The 18,623-nt window shown below is 36.6% G+C and overlaps 2 protein-coding genes across 2 annotated transcripts; both read left to right on the top strand.

The window, feature by feature from the left end:
- The first annotated feature begins 686 nt into the window (after positions 1-686).
- LOC135774440 (annexin A1-like) lies at positions 687-6,199 on the top strand. Its single transcript, XM_065284545.2, has 13 exons — positions 687-777; positions 937-1,000; positions 1,136-1,247; positions 1,683-1,777; positions 2,947-3,060; positions 3,427-3,517; positions 3,599-3,678; positions 3,776-3,832; positions 4,341-4,434; positions 4,545-4,640; positions 5,258-5,316; positions 5,440-5,562; positions 6,005-6,199. Exons 2-13 carry the CDS (start codon positions 947-949, stop codon positions 6,059-6,061), a joined length of 1,032 nt encoding a protein of 343 aa, XP_065140617.1. The 5' UTR covers positions 687-777; positions 937-946; the 3' UTR covers positions 6,062-6,199.
- A 3,540-nt stretch (positions 6,200-9,739) lies between these two features.
- Positions 9,740-17,311, top strand: LOC135774439 (annexin A1-like). Its single transcript, XM_065284544.1, has 12 exons — positions 9,740-9,867; positions 10,506-10,611; positions 10,939-11,033; positions 11,558-11,671; positions 11,761-11,851; positions 11,928-12,007; positions 12,107-12,163; positions 12,329-12,422; positions 12,522-12,617; positions 13,597-13,655; positions 14,177-14,299; positions 17,122-17,311. The coding sequence occupies exons 1-12, from the start codon at positions 9,817-9,819 to the stop codon at positions 17,176-17,178; spliced, it is 1,023 nt and encodes a 340-aa protein (XP_065140616.1). The 5' UTR covers positions 9,740-9,816; the 3' UTR covers positions 17,179-17,311.
- Positions 17,312-18,623: the final 1,312 nt, after the last annotated feature.

Genomic DNA, 18,623 nt, shown 5'->3' with positions numbered 1-18,623 from the left:
TGGTGTGGTGGCAGGTGTCTAGAAACTCCTCCACATATTCTTCTAGCCTCTTGCCATTCTGGAAGAGGAAGACGATTCTTTCTGAGGATTGTCCTGCTTTACCTCCAGGGTGAATGTTGATGGCAGCAATTTCCATCTTCATTCCAGTTTTTTGTCTGGACTTCTGTCACAACGTGTGTGTAAGGTAAGAAGAAAAAGACAAGTAGTATCCAAATAACATATAAACTTTACTTTCAAAAGCAGAATGAATACACAACACTTCGCTAACTGACACGACTGAGACCGGACAAGGAAGACTGAAACAAGCACAACTTAAATAGGGCTCCAAACAAGATAATTAATGATAAACAGGTGTTGACAATTAGACAAATGAACAGAGGATGTTGACTAACTAAGAGAGGATAACTAATCTAGGAAGGTGAAACTTAAAACATGCAATGGACACAGATAGGAACCTGACAGAGTGTCCCCATAACAAAATATTTATTTTGTCATGCGCATCTGAATAAACCTTATTTCATGTTTTAGTTTAGTTTTGTATCGGGTTTAATTGAGCAACCACAAGACCACTCGTCCTTCAGTTAAGGGTGTGAGTAAAAAAACACAGTAAAAGCTTGATACCCATTGCTACAGACAAGTACAACCAGAACTACCAGATTCATCCCTTCCACCCAACCCAGTTTTTGTAATGGGTGTGTGTAAAGAATAAAAGCCCCAGATTTGTTGCTGAATATCAGATATTTAACACCAACTTTTATAGCCAACGAAGGTGGACAGGTAAGAGATCTTTGTTAATAATTTTTATGTAGATATATATTCAGTCAACATCATTACATTCACTCTCAAAAAATGCTTGTTTCTGAGAATGCACAAGAGTACATATCTAAAGCAATTAATTGCATTGATAAATATTGACTGTATTTTAAAATGTTCAAGCTTCTGCAAGATGGCATTCTTTCAGAAATTTCTCCAGAAAATTAATGGTGACGACAGCACCAGGGTAGGTACAAAAGATCTACTTATACACATGACAAAGCAAACATTTTGTACTTATATAACTAACACATATACTACGGTGTATATTGAAAGGGTCACCTGAACTGAATGTGGTGTTTTGTTATATATTTTTTCACAGGGTGTAAAAGTTGGTCCTGGTGAGACTGCATACTTTGGGACAGTCAAACCTGATCCAAACTTCAATGCTCAGAATGATGCTGAAAAACTGAAGAAAGCCATAGAGACAAAAGGTACATTTGAGATAATAGGATAAATATGACAAATGATCTAAAAGACCATTGTACTTATATTTCGTGTATAAGGGTCAGTGTGTGTTATGATAGCATATATGTATTATATAAGAACATATATTATATTAACATATAGACAAATGTATGATTCATTATCATTTGCGTGTTAGTTCTTCCTAAAAATTAATTTTGGAACACTGACTTTCTTTGCGGAAGAAACTTTGAACAATGTTGAAGCTGGGGTGACTGTGGTTCTCATACTTAACAACTCCTTATGTGTTTAATGTAAGAAAGTCACATGGGTTTGAAACAACATGAGAGTGAGTGAACCATACTGTATGAGATGTGCTCCCTATCGACTTAGCTCATAAAGGTAGCCTACAACAGATCTGTGATGTAAACACTGCAATGATTTAGTCTTTTTTTCTCATAAAGGTGTGGATGAAGCCACTATTGTGGAGGTGTTAGCAAAGAGGAGCAATGCACAGAGACAGCAGATCAAAGAAGCTTTTCAGAATAACACTGGAAAGGTGAGCACACAAATGCACATCATACCCTCTAACAGATTTTTCTATTTCTGTATGGAAAGTTTTAGAGGAAAATGTAATAGTTCAAAATTTGCTCTAAAATAGTTCATGAGATATAGGGGCAGTTACCCAAACAGGGTTTAGGTTAGGACTAGTCCTTAGCTTAGCTAGGACATTTACGTAGTTTTTAAAAATATACTTTACAAAAAACATGTAGTGTGCGTATTTTAAGATATGTCAGTACAAGCTGTTTTCAGTTAAGATAGCTCAGATATGCATTTTTTTGCCCTGTCTGGGAAACCGGCATTTAAAGTTGTCCTTTATGATTTATTGAAGAATCAACTTTTTAAATATAATTTAAGGAGCAGCAGGACAGAAGTGCAATATGATTCAATGGCAACGTAGACAACTTCTTCTAGAAGAAGATGTTTGATTTTGCATGAAATGGGTCAGTACTTGATGGGCACTGCTATTTGATGTCACATGACAATTAAGCAGCAGAGTTGTTACAATGCAATGCAACAGTCAACAGCATACCAGCATCACTGTAAATTCTAAGTTCAGTTTACTTAAAAACATATGGAAACCAATATTTTTCTAATGCAAACTTTGGGAAATTAAAGTTAACTTCGTTATCCGCTATTAGTACTGTAAGTAACAAACTTTTCTCAGTAAATTTACAGTACTAATAAATATCAGTTTAGTTTAAAATGTCATGTTCAGTTAATATAATAATCAATAAATACTAATGTTATATAAAAATAAGATTACTGTATTAATTAAATTAAACTAACATGGTTATATATTTTTTACTGTTAACATCCTAAATACTAGTAATCTAGACATGGATTTAATCTCCCATTTAAGCTGCTAATTAGAAAAATGTGCAATCAGTTTCCAACGTTTTAAATTAAAATGAATATATTTTTACATAAAACTGACTGAGAATAACTTAACTGTTTATTTTTGTAATTTAATGCTAGAAAGCTTTGTAAAAACATAATAATGCAATGAATCCACAGACACTTCAGTTCAAACAGTATAAGACATTCTGACTAAATTGCATTCTGCTGTCATAAACCACCAACATTGTGTGCATTTGTACTTTTGCACAGTATTGCACTGTATGACATGATTTGCAAATTAATTTTATTATTTTTCTTGATCTTTAGCCTCTGGCAGATGCATTGAAAAAAGCTCTGAAGTCAGATTTTGAAGAGGTGGTTCTGGCCCTGCTTATGACACCACCAGAATATGATGCTTTTGAAATTAGAAGAGCCACAAAAGTATGAAGTACTAATTATTTTGTTATCACTTTACAGTGAGGTTGAATTTGTTAACATTAGTTAATGTATGAACTAACAATGAACAATACTTCTACAGCATTTGTTATTGTTAGTTCATGTTAATTTCATCATTTACCAGTACATTTTTTAAATCAAAAGTTGTAACTATAAAAATTTGTTCTTAAACAATGAATTAGCATGATGAATAAATCTATATTTCTTCTTTTTAGTTCATGTTATTAGCTAAAGCATTTACCAATGTTAACAAATACAGCCTTATTGTAAAGTAAAACCATTATTTTATTAAACTCTTTTAAAATACATTACTACAGTACTATAATACTTTATTAAAAACATTTAATTCAGGGTCTTGGGACAAAGGAATCTGTCTTAAGTGAAATTCTGGGAACCAGATCAAACAAGGAGATTACTGCACTTAATCGTTCTTTTAAAGAAAGTAAGAAAAAATATCTAAATACTGTATGTGCATCTTTATTGTGAATGCATGTGTACTGGTAAACTGTTTACCTTTTTGTAGCGTATGGAGAGCTGCTGGAGGATATAATTAAAAAGGAAACTAGTGGAGATCTTGAGAAAACACTGGTTGCCCTTTGCAAGGTAAAAATTTCATTTGGTATGACACAAATACACACTGCATAAAAAACTAAATATGTGTATTAATTGCATTGTAAAATGTTATTATTAATACTTTTAGGGTACCAGGAGTGAAGACTATAACATTGATGATGGACTTGCAAAGAGCGATGCAAAAGTAATTCCCTGCAATGGTCCCTGACACACACTCATCTAGTTTCTTTACATTTAAAATTAATGTTTGGTTGTAACCTGCTGAGACAAAATTTAGAAATGTGGGTATAGTTTGCAAACATAAATATCCCATTTAATTTCTTTGAAGTTTTATGCAAAGCATGCAAATCAATCTTGTGTGGTGTTAAGCTCTTGATTAGAGATGGTAAGTGACTTTGGTAGTATATAGTAATAGTAAATTATGTGTGCCATTATAGAATTTGGCACAGTTAGGTTATGCATATTGAGAAGTGGAGCGGGCCTAACACTGAGCCCTGAGGCACCCAGGTGATATAGACATCCCTACCTTTCAAGAAGCCTTGAATGATTGCCCTGTGACGTACTAAAAAACCTGCAGTTAGATCTAAACCCCTTACTCTCTATTCTCCTATCTACACACTTTATGCATTATTAATCAAAAGAATAAATGTAATACCAACATAATAATAAATAACCACCTGTTATTGTCTCAGTCTCTGTTTGAGGCAGGGGAGAATCGGATTGGCACTGTGTGCTCTGTCTTTATTGATGTCCTCACATCAAGGAGCGAAGCTCAGTTGTGTAAAAGTAAGTAAAGACGTATGATAAAAAAAACACAAACGGTACATGTAAGATTATTATTATTTGGTTATAGTTAACTTTGTTTTTGAGACTATAACAGTATTATTTATCTTTAGTTTTCAAGTTTTACGGGCAATACAGCAAAGACGGCTTAGCAAAAGACCTGGCGGGTGAGCTGCACGGAAGTCTTGAGGACTGTCTCATGGTCCTTGGTGAGGAACTACATTTAGTCTTTCTGTACATATGTGGGTTTGCAAGAAGCTTACATTAGACAGTTAGATAGTTTAAATTATTTTATGTTGCTTGTATAAGGACATGTTTGAAACTTTTAGACAAGCCTGTTTCGCTAGCTTTATGTGTTAAGGGCAGGTCCAGTCAAACACAAAAACTTAATGCACCAAGATTAGGTACAGAGATACAATACAAAATTAATGAGGCTGTTCAAATTCACATCATATTTATGCACAAAAAGACACAGGTCCTTATACCTGTCAAGGTCCCAGTCTGCCTTCTTGCCGGTTTCCCTAGTCTTTCCCAGTTCTTTTCCCTACAAACTCCATTCTCCAGGATCCGCCATGCTCATTCACCTGTGTCTGGTCACCCCACCCTCACCTGAAAGCCATTAGGATAACCTTGTGTGCTGTTTCTGTGCTAGTCTGTGCATTCTTGTGATATGTTAATTAAAGTTTGTGATTCCGAGCTTCCAGGTTTTCTTTCCTACACATGTACCCTGCCAATAACGTTATTTGAAAGCAAAATGCTAAAAGCACCTAGTTCAAGTTGCTTTGGATAAAAGCATATGAATAAATATAAATGTTTTATATTTCAGTGAAGGCTGCTTGGAACAAACCCGCCCTGTTTGCGGAAAAACTTAACCATGCTATGAAGGTAATGTTGCAAAAGAATTTGGGGATTGTATTGTAGTTTAAAGTTGTGTACTGTGCATATTTTGATATATTTAGGATGTTTTATGTAGGAATTCTTTGATTTCAACATGGATTTGGTTTCTAGGGATTAGGAACCAACACTGACACACTGACTAGAATCATTGTGAGTCGTTCAGAAATTGACCTGCTGAAAATCATTCAAGAGTACAAGAGGATGTATGGAAAAACCCTTCAGGAACAGATTCTGGTTAGTCTCTTTAACTTATAATGCGTGGTCAATCCACAGTACAATACAGTCAATATGACATTATTACACATTCTGCTTCTATTTGCTTTGTGTCCAAAAAAAAGAAATTATTCACCAAAATGCTCCACAACTTTAAAAAGCGTCAAAATAAGAAGATTTCATGACATTTGAAAGTAGTAGTCAATGAATGCATGCATCAAAACAAATGAAAAATTATCCACAGTTAACTTGCACAGACTGCTGTTGTGCTCACTGTGTCAACAGTTTAGCAAAAGTCACCAAACTGTGTACCAGCAAAAAATGTCCTTGAAAATTTCACATTATGGAAGTAAAATTGGTTGTGGATGCTGTTTCTTGTTCATTATGCCTTTTTAAATAATTTAAGTAAACCTATTGCCAAATACTGTATGCCTCCTAAAGTAAACTGTGTTTGATTTTACAGAAGGAAACTAGTGGAGATTATGAGAAGATTCTGCTGGCACTATGTGGCACTCAATAAACTTCACATTAAAACCATGTTTACTCATCACAAGGATGTATTCATTATCTGTGTAAACTGTACTTACTGTCATTGATTAGACTCATCATGGCGCTGTTCATAAAGTGCTTCATTAAAATTCTGCACACTGTGGGAAAATTTTTGTATCAATTTATTGCTCAGCCCTGGCTGGATCATGTGGCCTTTCTGTGTGGAATTTGCATTTCCCCCCTGTGTCAGCATGGGTTTACTCCTAGTACTCTGGTTTCCTAACGCAATCTAAAAACATGCAGGTTAGGTTATTGGAAATATTAAATTGCCCTTCCCCCAATGTGTGTATAGATTAACTTGTTGAGATTGACTTGGGTGTAAATTAAGGCTGTTATCAAACCAATCAAACCTTGGTTCACATGTAATCTCATGTCATCAGACATACAAGAGGGTGTTAATCACAATGCAACTCTGCATATTTTTTAATAATGTTGGTGTTATCATGCACAGCAGAGGGAGCGACAGCTGTGCATATGTGCTTTAGAATGAGGAATTCCTCAGATGTCATGGTAATCGTGCATTGTGGAAACATGTGATCGATGACATTGGCTAAAACGCATGTGCAGGTTGCTTCCTTGACAAGTGCGCATTCCAGTCCATGTCAATCCTGCAATCCCAGAGTGGGGGCCGCTTTTTGGCCCGGGAGTTTCAGGCCCAAGACCGGCCCACTTTTCCATGGTGTAATTCCAACTTAGCACTTTTTCCAAACTGTATAAATGAACCAACAGTTCAGCTCTTGCTATTGTGTATAGTTTTTGGTTCAACCAGTAATGTAAAGGTTAAATAAAAATGTAATAATAATTCACTTATTCATTACAAAAAAATATTAGTAATAAAAATAAAATAATAATATAAAGTAATTTTACAGCATATACAGATAAAGTTTGAGTTTTGTTATCAATATTAAATTACATAATATTTGCAAAGTCTATGAATTGCCATGTCTTAGGTGATACACAAAAGGCTTTTAATTAAATTTTATATTTTGCTTTTGAATAGGTTGACAACAGTATTAGCCGAATGTTGCTAATGCTAATCATAGGCCTATCTCTCTTTACCTGTTGCCACTAGTGTTTGTCCTCTTGAAAATAAATCGTTAAGCTTGGCACATTTGGCAGCATCCTCCTCCAATGCCTTTTTCAGCCCCTCGTGGCCTCTTACTCCCACCCATCCTGCCTCATACGTAACGTTACGGTAGGGCCGGCCCAGATATCAGTAGTCTACCTGAGACAAGTTTGGAAAATACGGGCTATGGACCGAACCAACTCTATGGGAGGGGAGAACTCCCTCACATGGTATAACCCATACAGAGGCTGAGGTGTCAGAATGCAGAACGTGTGTAGTGTCATTTAAGAGAAGATTTAAGAGGCCTGGCCCAAAGTCATATAAAATTGACCATTTCAAAGTCGAAAAGTGGTCTCTGGTTAGACAAATCCATTTTCCATTCTTGTTGGGAATCATGACACTGTACTCTGGGCTAAAGAGGAAGGGAGGCCTTCCAGTGTGTTATCAGCTTTCAGTTCAAAAGTCAGCATCTCTGATGGTATGGGGGTACCAATCTTGGCCAGGAAACTTCCAACACCAAAATTCCAAAATCTCGATGCCCAGACATCTTCAAACCATTTTGAATAGAAGAAGAGATGCTAAGCCATGGTTAACATGCCCCCATTACAACCATTTTAAGACCTGTAGGAGGCATCAAATTTGAAATTAGCTCATTTAGTGGATCAAAGTGTCAAATTTTCTGTGTTCTGTTGTGAATAAAATATAGGTTCATGTGATTTGAAAGTCTTTTAGTTTTCATTTTATTCAAATTTAAAAAGTGTCTTATTTTCAGAATTCGGGATGTATTTTGCAGTAAGTTACTGCATTGTTCTTTCATATGTGACATGTGCATTATGTGAGAAATCAGTTCAGAGGCTTTTTATCTGATATCTTTGTCACATTTGAATAAAGACATAATGTCCAAACTCATACAAATAATAAACTGTTGAAAGTCTGTTTTTTAATTATATTACATTCATAAAATGTTATATTTTAAAGCATATGCATAAGCATGTATGTTTTGGAAGGCACTATGATTACTGAAAGGTATTAAAAAAACTTTATTTAACCAGGAAATAGAACTGACTGAGATTAAAATCTCTTTAACGGGAGTGTCCTGGCCAAGTTAGGCAGCTGAGTTTACATAGGCAATTTTACATCAGAGTTACAACACACAAACACACACACACAGTACAACAAACATTGTTACATAAATATAAAAAATACATCTGATTAAAAACATTTACACACCATTAATTTACTCTGATGATTGTTTAATAAATACATTTTAAAATTGACCTCAAGATATTAAATTAGTTTTATCTCAGTCTGGAGAAATTTCCAACCCGAGGCCACAGCATATTTAAACCCGGTTTTACACCTCTCTGTTTTGGCAAAAGGCACACACAGACTGTGGGTCGATTTTGAGTGTATTGAATAACGACAGGGCGACTTCTGTTTAATAAGACAGCAAAGATAAGAGGGCACATATAAGGGCATGTAAAGGTTTTAAAGTATATACTCCCCTTCAGATGATGTCTATTTTAGGGAAGGCTTTGTGTATTTCAGCAGGCCAGACAATGCAAAACCACATACTGCAGCTATTACAACAGTATGGCTTTGTCGTAAAAGAGTCCAGGTGCTGAATTGACCTACCTGTGGTCTAGATCTTTCACCTCTAGAGAGCATTTGGTGCATCATTAAATGAAAAATAAGCCAAACACGACCATGAACTCTTCAACAGCTGGAAACCTACAGTATATCAGGTAAGAATGAGTCTAAATTCCAACACCAAAACTCCAAAACCCCGATTCCCAGACATCTTCAAACTGTTTTGTATCGAAGAGATGATGCTAAGCCATGGTTAACATGCCCCCATCACCAATATTTTAAGACATGTAGGAGGCATCAAATTTGAAATTAGCTCATTTAGTGGATAAAAGTGTCAAATTTCTCTAATTAAACATTTATTATGTTATCTGTGTTCTATTGTGAATATTGGTTCATGTGATTTGAAAGCCAATTTATTCAAATTTAAAAAGTGTCCTATTTTCAGAAATTGGGGTGTATTCTGCAGTAAGTTACTGCATTGTAATACGTGACATCTGCATTATGTGAGAAATCAGTTCAGAGGCTTTTTATCTGATATCTTTGTCACATTTGAATAAAGACATAACTCCCAAACTCAAACAAATAGTAAACTGTCAAAAGTCTGATTGTTTTTTTTAAGCATCAGTATTATCTTGTGCAACAAGGCCACTCATCGTTCACAAGACCAATTATTGTTTATTTATGGGTGTGTGCTGCAAATGATAGCTTCCTGAATACAAGAACAACCAGAAGTACCTGACTTGAACCATCCACCCAACCCAAAGTCTGTTCAGTGGGCGTGTTTAAGGGATTTGAAGGTTATTTATTCCCCAAATTCTTTATTTCCAAACACTTCTTACCTTTACAGAGAACAGGTAAAAGATCTTTTTTTTATGTGCATCCTGAAGTTCTTCTTGATATATTCATAAGTGATTATTGATTATATTTTTAGGTAATACATTGATAACATGTTATATTTTAAAGTTGTTGATTCTAAATATTTAACATATTTAACCAATGTTTTTTATTTTTAATTACAGCTTTGTAAGCCAACCTTTTGCATTTGTTTAGCTTTGTCACAGCTGCACAAGATGCCACTCTTCAAGAAATTCAGCAATCAACTCAAAGATGAAAGCACCATGGTAAAGACTTAAAACACACACAAATATATACAATAACGTCATAAGTATTGGGACAATTAAGGCAAAATTGTCCCTATTTGTTGGGGATTCAAGAAATGTCTAAACGTTTAAAGGTGAATATGAGACAAAAGTACAGAATGTCACAGGTTTTCACCTGTTTAAACATATGCAATGCACTTTGGATTTTAATTCTACTAATGTGAGCATATTGAGACTGTCTGACAAGATGAACGGCATCCTGATTCATTAATTATTCACACATGAAAAAAAGCAGAGAATGTGTATTATCAGTTTGATCCATTGCTTCTGTGTCTTGCACTTGGTGTCTTTATAAGGTTTCAATATGGTTGATTAACAATAACCCAGCAGTTGAGTAAAAACAACCCGTTATTTGGGTAATTTTAACCCAGAAATGTGTTCTGTCCAATAGTTACCCAGCCCTGGGTTACAACCCAACATTTTTTAGAGTGTACTTTTGCCTCATATTCATTTTCTCCACACACACTATATGGAGCACATTTGGGGACATATGTTGTATATGTACACATGACCAAAATTAATTAGCATTTCATTGCATGGAAAACAATTACATTTTAAAAGCTCCTAAATAAAGCTCTCCATTGTATGTTTTATTGCAGGGACCTAGAGGCTGCACAGCTGGATACTTAGGAACAATCAAATCTGATCTTAACTTCAATCCCCAAAATGATGCCGCAAGATTGAAGAAAGCCATAGAGACCAAAGGTATGGTGGAGATGCAACTGTAAATATGCATGTCTTACTGAAGTACTACTGTTATGTGTAACACAAAAGGTGTGGTGGACACGCCACTTCTGTAATAATCCCATAGTCGAATTGCTGAAAGTAGGCCATATATGGGTTAAACACTATCCTCTGAAATGCAGCTGTGTTGTGACATGCATTTAGTTTTACTTCACTTTCCCCAAATCTATTTTGTGAGTGTGAAACTACACATTCCAAAATGCATCTAAATTATGTTGTATGGTAATAAAGAGTGCTTGTCATCTGATGAACTGCAGTGATTTTGCGTTTGCGTTTCCCTCATTGTAGGTGTGGATGAAGCCACCATTGTGGATGTGCTAGCAAAGAGGACCAATGCACAGAGGCAGCAGATCAAAACAGCTTATCAGCAGAGCACTGGAAAAGTGAGCACACAAACCCACAGTTTATACTCTTCACAAGATTTTCTATTGCTTATTTATGCATATTCTAAGGGAACCACCCATTAGCCCAATTGGCGTGGTGAAGGGTTCTGCACATCGTGTCTTCTAAAAGTGCTTTTAAAGGGGATTTTGGTAATTTTATCTGACTACAAAAGATAAAATCGTGGAGTTTATTACACGAATTGAAGGGATTGTTATCTTCAAAAATAGTGAAATTTAGATGGATGTTTGGTTATTCTGGTTTAGCTCTTAACTTTGACATTAGCATTGTCTTTAACATGCTATGTAACCTTAAATAAGCCCGCATCAAAACAGAGAAAATATAATTGCCTCCAATTCTTCTAGTAGACAATCCAACTGAAAGATGCAACAATATGTGCCAAGAGAACCATATTTTAGGTTTTGAAGGTGTCATGCAATAGTAATGTTTATATTGTTGTTTTTTTACTGCACTGATATTATATTATGGTTTGCACATGACATTTATTATTTTTCTTGATCTTTAGTCTCTGGCAGATGATTTGAAAAAAGCTCTGAAGTCTGATTTCGAAGAGGTGGTTCTGGCCCTGCTCATGACACCAACTGAGTTTGATGCTTTCGAAATGAAAAAAGCAATGAAGGTAGATAGTGTTCATCATACTGCAAATTATGTTTAAAAATATTATTTTTTATTAAAAGACTTTAAAACCAAATCAAATGTGATCAATAGGGTATGGGGACAAATGAAGCTGCCTTAATTGAAATTCTGGGAACCAGATCAAATAAGGAGATTACAGGACTGAAGAATAGTTTCAGAGAAAGTAAGCAGAAAGCTCCAAAATAAATACCTATTTTCCTATCTAATTGTAGATGTGTTGATAACCTCTTACTTTACAGTGTATGGAGAGTTGCTGGAGGACAACATTAAATCTGAGGTTAAAGGAGAACTCGAAAATGTTCTGGTTACCCTTTGCAAGGTACCAAAAAATTACATTAGGTTAATTTCTGTAAGCAAAACCAATATCTTTCAAGCATTTAAAATAGATACTGTAGTAAAATATATCTCATAACTTCAGGCTACAAGAAGTGAAGATCCCAACATCGATGATTCTCAGGCAAAAAGTGATGCTAAGGTAAATATCATTTAATTCCACCAGGGAGTTGATCAAAACAATGCATATCCTTTATATGATTCCATACAGAATTTGTGATTCTTAATATTTACTTATATGATTGACACAAGCATTTGATAACATAATTTTGATACAGCATCTCACGTTGGCGAATTGTTTTCTCAGGCGCTGTTTCAAGCAGGAAAGAATCGGATTGGCACTGTGTGCTCCGTCCTGATTGAAATTCTCACAACCCGAAGCGAATCTCAGTTGTGCCAAAGTTAGTAAAGCCAATTTTTTTTAGATAGCTCTATATAGTAAATGGCCTAACAGATAATTGAATTAAAATAACAACTATGTTATTTTAATGCGTCTGCAGTTTTCAAGAATTACAACCAACTCAGTGAAACTGGTTTGGCTCACGACCTGCAGGATGAGCTTCACGGAAGTCTTGAGGACTGTCTCGTCACTCTCGGTAAAGATACAAGCCCTAATTTAAGCACTGTTTATCCCTAAAGGTATTTAAAAGATGTATTTTGGTCGATATGATCACAAGTGGACGACACACAAAATGTGTAAACGCTTTCAGCTTGTCAATTTTTGACCACATTTAGACCCAAGTAGTTAAATCAGATTGTTTCTGTGCTGTAGACGCTCATGCGTTCGACCAGCCTCAAAAACTGGTGAATGTACCAGATACAATGGTTTTATATAGGTTGCGACTTTAAGTGCGAACCCACAGTGTTTAGGCTATCATCATAACGAAAGCGGCTGCTCTCTGCCTCTTTCATTTTTATTTTATTTAGTGAGTGTGTGAAAGTTGTGCGACCTTATTTTATCAATTGCTCTGAAATACCTAGGAAAGCCCTTGCTATGCATATGCATGTACATAACTATGTGCAGCATGTTCACTAAGAACACAAGCAGATGTACTCATACATTACATTATTGCACATCAACGTACACCCACTTGTTTTTTAATGAAGGCAGAGGGACTCGCCCATATACCTTCCCCTTAAAGTAATCAGTACAGAGCAGGCAGAAGTGGACAAAAGAGACAGATTAAAAGACAAGGTGTGAATGGACATCCATTTCTTTTGTGCACTTGTGATCCAGTCAGCCAAAACACATCTTAATACAAATTATAAACAGGGCCTTAAAGTGTGTATGAGGGTGTGTTAAACGGATCATCAGGCTAGACAGGTGAAATAATTCAGTGACTGAGTAAAAGGAATCTTTCTGAATGAAAGCAATTCTATGCATGAAAGCTTTAAGAAAGGCTTGTTTTTCCAGCTTGTTGAGGGCGGGTGTTGTCAGCATAATTACTCACATTACCAAACTAAGATTAGGTACAACAATACAGTATGAACTTAATGAAAACATTCAAATTATTCAATTTTTGTGTCTTCAAAACCCCAATTACTCTTAAACGTTCTGTCTCTGTTTTATTTCAGTAATGGCTGCTTGGAACAAACCATACTGCTTTGCGGAAAAGCTCCACTTTGCTATGAAGGTAACACTGAACAGGAATTCATGGAATGTTTTCCTGTTGGTTAATCTTGTAGTAGTATCACTTTATGGGGTGGTTTCACAGACAGGGTTTAAGTCTAGTCCAAGACTTGTTTGAGCTGTCTTAACTGAAAGCAGTTTGCCAGACATACCTTAAAATATTTCAGTGCCATTGTTTTGTCTAAAGATAAACACTAGTAATGATTTTATTTTTTTAAGGTATGTTTGTAAAAACTGTGTAAATGTCCTAATATGACTAATCCTAGCCTAATCAAAACCCTGTCCGGGAAACTGCACCTACAGTAGTGTTGCATGTTTGTGATTAACATTTTCTTTTAAATAGTTCACATTAAAACTGTTACATCATCTTAACCAGTTGCGACAGAAGTTGAAACAATCAATTTCTTGTGACATTGTGCCAAGTAACTGGTGGGTGTTGTATAGGCAGGCAAGTTGCTAGTTGCTTAGGAAAGCACCTCCAGTAAATCTGTTTAATTACTTTGTATTATGTCCTGTTCGTTTAAGGGACTAGGAACTAACACTGACACACTGACTCGAATCATTGTGAGTCGTTCCGAAATTGATCTACTAAAAATCATTGAAGAGTACAAGAAGCATTACGGCAAAACCCTTCAGGAACAGATTCAGGTGAGTCACTGTCTTAAACCTACAGTAGGCCAACTACACTATGGTGAACATCAAATCAAAATAAATTTAATTTTGTACGCTGGTTAAACATCACTCAAAATTTGTTGCAAACATTTTTTGGTGCAATTTCAGAAATAATCTGTCACTGGAGCAGTACCATTTTAAAAAAGTACCCCTAAAGGGTGCATATTAGTACCTCAAAGGTACATATTAGGAGCTTTTAAAAGGGTCCTGTCCCAGTGACAGCTTCTTTACCTTTATTTCTGACAGTGTAGATGTTCTCCTAAGTAAATAATTTACATTCTATATATTATGCACTTCCACTATGCACTATACTGTATAAGCGTTTTTACAAACCAGAAGTATAAACGAGGACAAGTGACGTCAAATTAATAACACAATTTGACTTATATCAACTCACATAACAATTAATTTGTACATTGAGTTTTCATGTCAGTGTTATCTGTTTTGCACATCATGATCGCAGTCATCGTGTACTTAACTCTTTCCCCGCCAGCATTTTCAAAAAAAGTTGCCAGCCAGCGCCAGCATTTTTCATGATTTTCACAAAAGTTTAATGCCTTCCAGAAAATCTTGTAATCACCTCTCAAACATGGGTAGGTTTCTTCAAAAACACCCAATTTTGAGCAAAAAGCTGAGATAATTCCATTTTTGCGAAGGACTTTTGATAGAGATCAGATGCAGAGCGATCTTTAAAACATACACGGAGTTCTTTCTCTTTCACGCGAGGCGCTACTTCCGGGTTGTAAAAGCAGTATTGCGGAAAGACGGAAAATCTCGTCATTAGCGTGGAAGCGTTTTCTCTTAATTGACGAGATATCTCGTCAATGGCAGTGAAAGAGTTAAAAAGTAACTGTCTTCGCGGGTGAGCTTTGCTTCTACCGCGCTTTATTTCTTCCGCTACATCAGCAAAACGTCTCAGTTATGGATGTAACCCTCATTCCCTGAAGGAAGGGAATGGAGATGCCAAGTCGATGACCGACAAATTGGGAACTCACTTAGAGACCAATCAAGAAAGAGCCAATGAACACTGGCATGCAGTATTTGCATCTGCTATTGCCGCCTCGCCGGGCGAGTATAAATAGGAAGGAGGTTCACTGCATCTTCGGTTTTTTCGTTTCTGGGCAGAGCCTAAGAGACCCTGCTACCTTAGCAGTGGTACAGTACAGCAACTGTGGCGACGGGACGAGAACTCTTTGTTTCCTTTATTCAGGAAACAATGGATACATATGTATCCAAGATGTACCCTTTCAGGCGGTCACTTCGATATCACATCGATGTGGAATAACCGCAAAGGGAGGTCTATGGGGTGTCTGACCGACCAACCTACCTTCTTTAAAGGGTCATGGTGAGCGGATATAGTAGCAAAGTATATTTTAGTGGTAAATTTCTAGGGGTCTTCTTAATTAGAAGAACACTACTTGACAAACAGTTTCCAATTCAGTGCATTAGCATGTCTCGTCGACTGTGCTGGCGTAGAAGTGATCGTGTGCACTACCTGCTGGGGTAAGCCACTTAGAAGGGCCAGACATGGATATTTCAAAGGTCTGGACGTGGGGGCCATATGGTGCTCCCTTCCTGAGACAGAAGGTCCTTCCTCAGGTGAATCTGCCAGGGAGGGGCTGTCGCGTGAAACATAAGTTCTGTGAACCATGTCCTGATGGGCCAGTAAAGTGCCACTAGTAGGACCCACTCCCCATCTTTCCTGACTTTGCACAATGTCTGTGCGAGCAGGATCACTGGAGGAAACGCGTTTTTTCCAGCTGTGTGCCAATGCAACTGTGCAGAGTGTTCCCTGGTCAAAGAATAAAATAGGTAGCAATGAGAGGGTTTTGGGAACACAAACAGATCTACCTGTTCCGGCCCGAACCCTCTTCAAATCAGTCAGATGTTTGGCTCTTAACAGCTCATTGGACACATAATTGAGCGTGCCTGGGCTGTGAATAGCACAAAGTGACCTCAGATGCTTCTGACTTCACAAACTCGCAAGGAGATCCAGGGCGAGTTGCAACATGCAACTGGAGCCAGACGACCTTATCGGATGATGTGTGCAAAGATCACAATATTATCTGTATAGACTAGAAGACCTCTGCCTTGTAACTTGGTTTTGAGGTGGTCAAGAGCAAGATACACTGTCCACAACTTGAGGCAATTGATTCCAGGTTTCTCTTCACACTCCTGATACTGCATGCCTGTTGTACGTGGCACCCCATCTCATGGTAGAGGCATCCGTGAATACCACAGCATGCCTGGAGACCTGTTCTAAGGGCACACTTGCCAAAAGAAATGAAGGGTCTGACCATGGGATGAAAGTTTGGCAGCAGGCCAGTGTGATTTGCACCCGGTGGATCCCAGTGGCGGCCGGACATAGCTGCATTGCGACCGATCGCTCTACTGAAAGGGAAGATGGTACCAGATACCATTCACAAATGCTCCCTCAGCATCACAAGCATAGTTAGCCGGCTGTAGTCCATAGTGACTTGATATTTACTTACAGAGATGAAACGTGGATTTGCAGACACACAAACAGATGTGCAAGGGATAATAAAATGGACAGATTTGCACGCATAAACCGGAAAAAAAATTCATATCCGTGTATTGGACAGTAGAGGTCGAACCTTATATTGAGGTTCTTATATTGAGAATTGTGGCATTTTTAGTACACAATGATTTGGAAACCACTTACAATCTTTGGCTTTGCGTGGTAACTTTATATAGGAAAATGTACAAATCTACTTTAAAGTGTTGTTCAGTTTGCTCACGTAATGTTGCTGATGTAAATTCTGTGTTTGATTTTACAGAGCGAAACAAATGGAGATTTGGAGAAGATTCTGGTGGCACTCTGTGGCACTCAATAAACATCTATAACTCTAACTATCTTTTCATCACCTGATCGCAATTGTGCAAGAATCGCATCACTGTGGTTTATTAAAGTAAACAATTCTTGTGAGTGCGTATTGCTTTCTTTGCCTAATAAATTAATTTGACCAATTAAGCGTCTGTGTGTTTAAACTTTATAGTCATAAAAGGTATACCTGTAAAGTGGTTAAATGAGGTCAGAATGTTTTAGAGAACCATTCAGCCACCTTTGTATCAAAGAATTTAACTAAATAAAAATATTGTAAAATAAATATATATATTAAATGAGTTAGCATTAATCAAGTGATTGTTTGATCTGCTACACAATTTTTGGCCTGACACACTATAGTTGAACATGCTTTTCCCTTTAGAACTACCTATTTTTTTTTTAGAGGTGGGAGGTGAAAAACAAACACTCGAAAATTCTCGGGGCAGCTGCATATGTCGAAATTTCAGTCAAAACCGTTCTATTTCATCATAAACAATCTGTAAACAGTGCTTCAAGTGTAAAATACCGAACTTGTCTTTTAAGAAATAGCCCACAAACATTACCACTACCATCTGCTTTTTTGGAATAGCGCTCTCATGCTAATTTGCCCCATCTGGCCCTTAATGGGGACTAAAATGATCATGATTTGTGTACAGATTCTATAAGAAATCACAAATTTTAGGGGAACTGTGCAGAAATTTCAGGGGCTAAAACCTAGTGACGTCGGGCCTTCTGGCATAAACCTTAAAATAACGTGTTAACAATCATTTTAACACCAGGGGCCTCATTTATAAACGTTGCGTACGCACAAAAGAAGGCGTACGCCACTCTCTACGCAATAGTTGTTATTTATAAAAAGCAAACTTGACGGGAAAATGTGCTGTCCGTCACGCAAGCTCTGACCCAGGCGTACGCACAAAAACGGGTGAAATGAGAAATGGCGACACAGTCGGCAGATGGAAGAAACACGTGAAAGTGACAACAGTGCCTCTCATAAATAACATGAAGACTTCACAAAGCAAAAGTCTTACAATTAACAGCCTTACACGAACACCCGTTTGATCGATCAGCAGTGAAACAAAAAAATAAAGATATCGAAAATTACAACAGAAATTCAAATGAACACATATATATTTGCTAAAAGAAAAGTGAAATATGTTCTGCAATAATATTGGCATGTTGTGCAATTCATCCTCATAAAGAATATAGTTCACAGAACGAAATAATGTACAAAACTGATATTCTGGCGGAGCAGATATAGATGCAATTACATAGACAGATAGATAGATAATTAAGGAGATATATAGATAGATAGATAAATAAATAGATAGATGTATTAATTGTCCACTGGGGAAAGTTGTTTTCATAGTAAACCATATCTTCATAATCTACGGAATTATGGTATTCATGCATATGCCTTTACTGTGTTTTATTTTTGATAAAACAATGCATGGC

The sequence above is a fragment of the Paramisgurnus dabryanus genome, chromosome 5 (genome assembly GCF_030506205.2).
Source record: "Paramisgurnus dabryanus chromosome 5, PD_genome_1.1, whole genome shotgun sequence".
Classification (NCBI taxonomy): domain Eukaryota; kingdom Metazoa; phylum Chordata; class Actinopteri; order Cypriniformes; family Cobitidae; genus Paramisgurnus; species Paramisgurnus dabryanus.
The sequence above is the reverse complement of the archived record's forward strand: the minus strand, read 5'-3'. Positions and strand labels throughout refer to the sequence as shown.

Bases quoted from the DNA above. Each gene is read 5' to 3' on its own strand.
- LOC135774440 (XM_065284545.2), top strand. From the start codon at position 947: ATGGCATTCTTTCAGAAATTTCTCCAGAAAATTAATGGTGACGACAGC. The intron at 3,679-3,775 runs GTAAAAATTTCA...TAATACTTTTAG, and splicing joins CACTGGTTGCCCTTTGCAAG to GGTACCAGGAGTGAAGACTA. The intron at 5,563-6,004 runs GTTAGTCTCTTT...TTGATTTTACAG, and splicing joins CCCTTCAGGAACAGATTCTG to AAGGAAACTAGTGGAGATTA.
- LOC135774439 (XM_065284544.1), top strand. From the start codon at position 9,817: ATGCCACTCTTCAAGAAATTCAGCAATCAACTCAAAGATGAAAGCACC. The intron at 11,852-11,927 runs GTAAGCAGAAAG...CTTACTTTACAG, and splicing joins GAAGAATAGTTTCAGAGAAA to TGTATGGAGAGTTGCTGGAG. The intron at 12,423-12,521 runs GTTAGTAAAGCC...ATGCGTCTGCAG, and splicing joins CGAATCTCAGTTGTGCCAAA to TTTTCAAGAATTACAACCAA.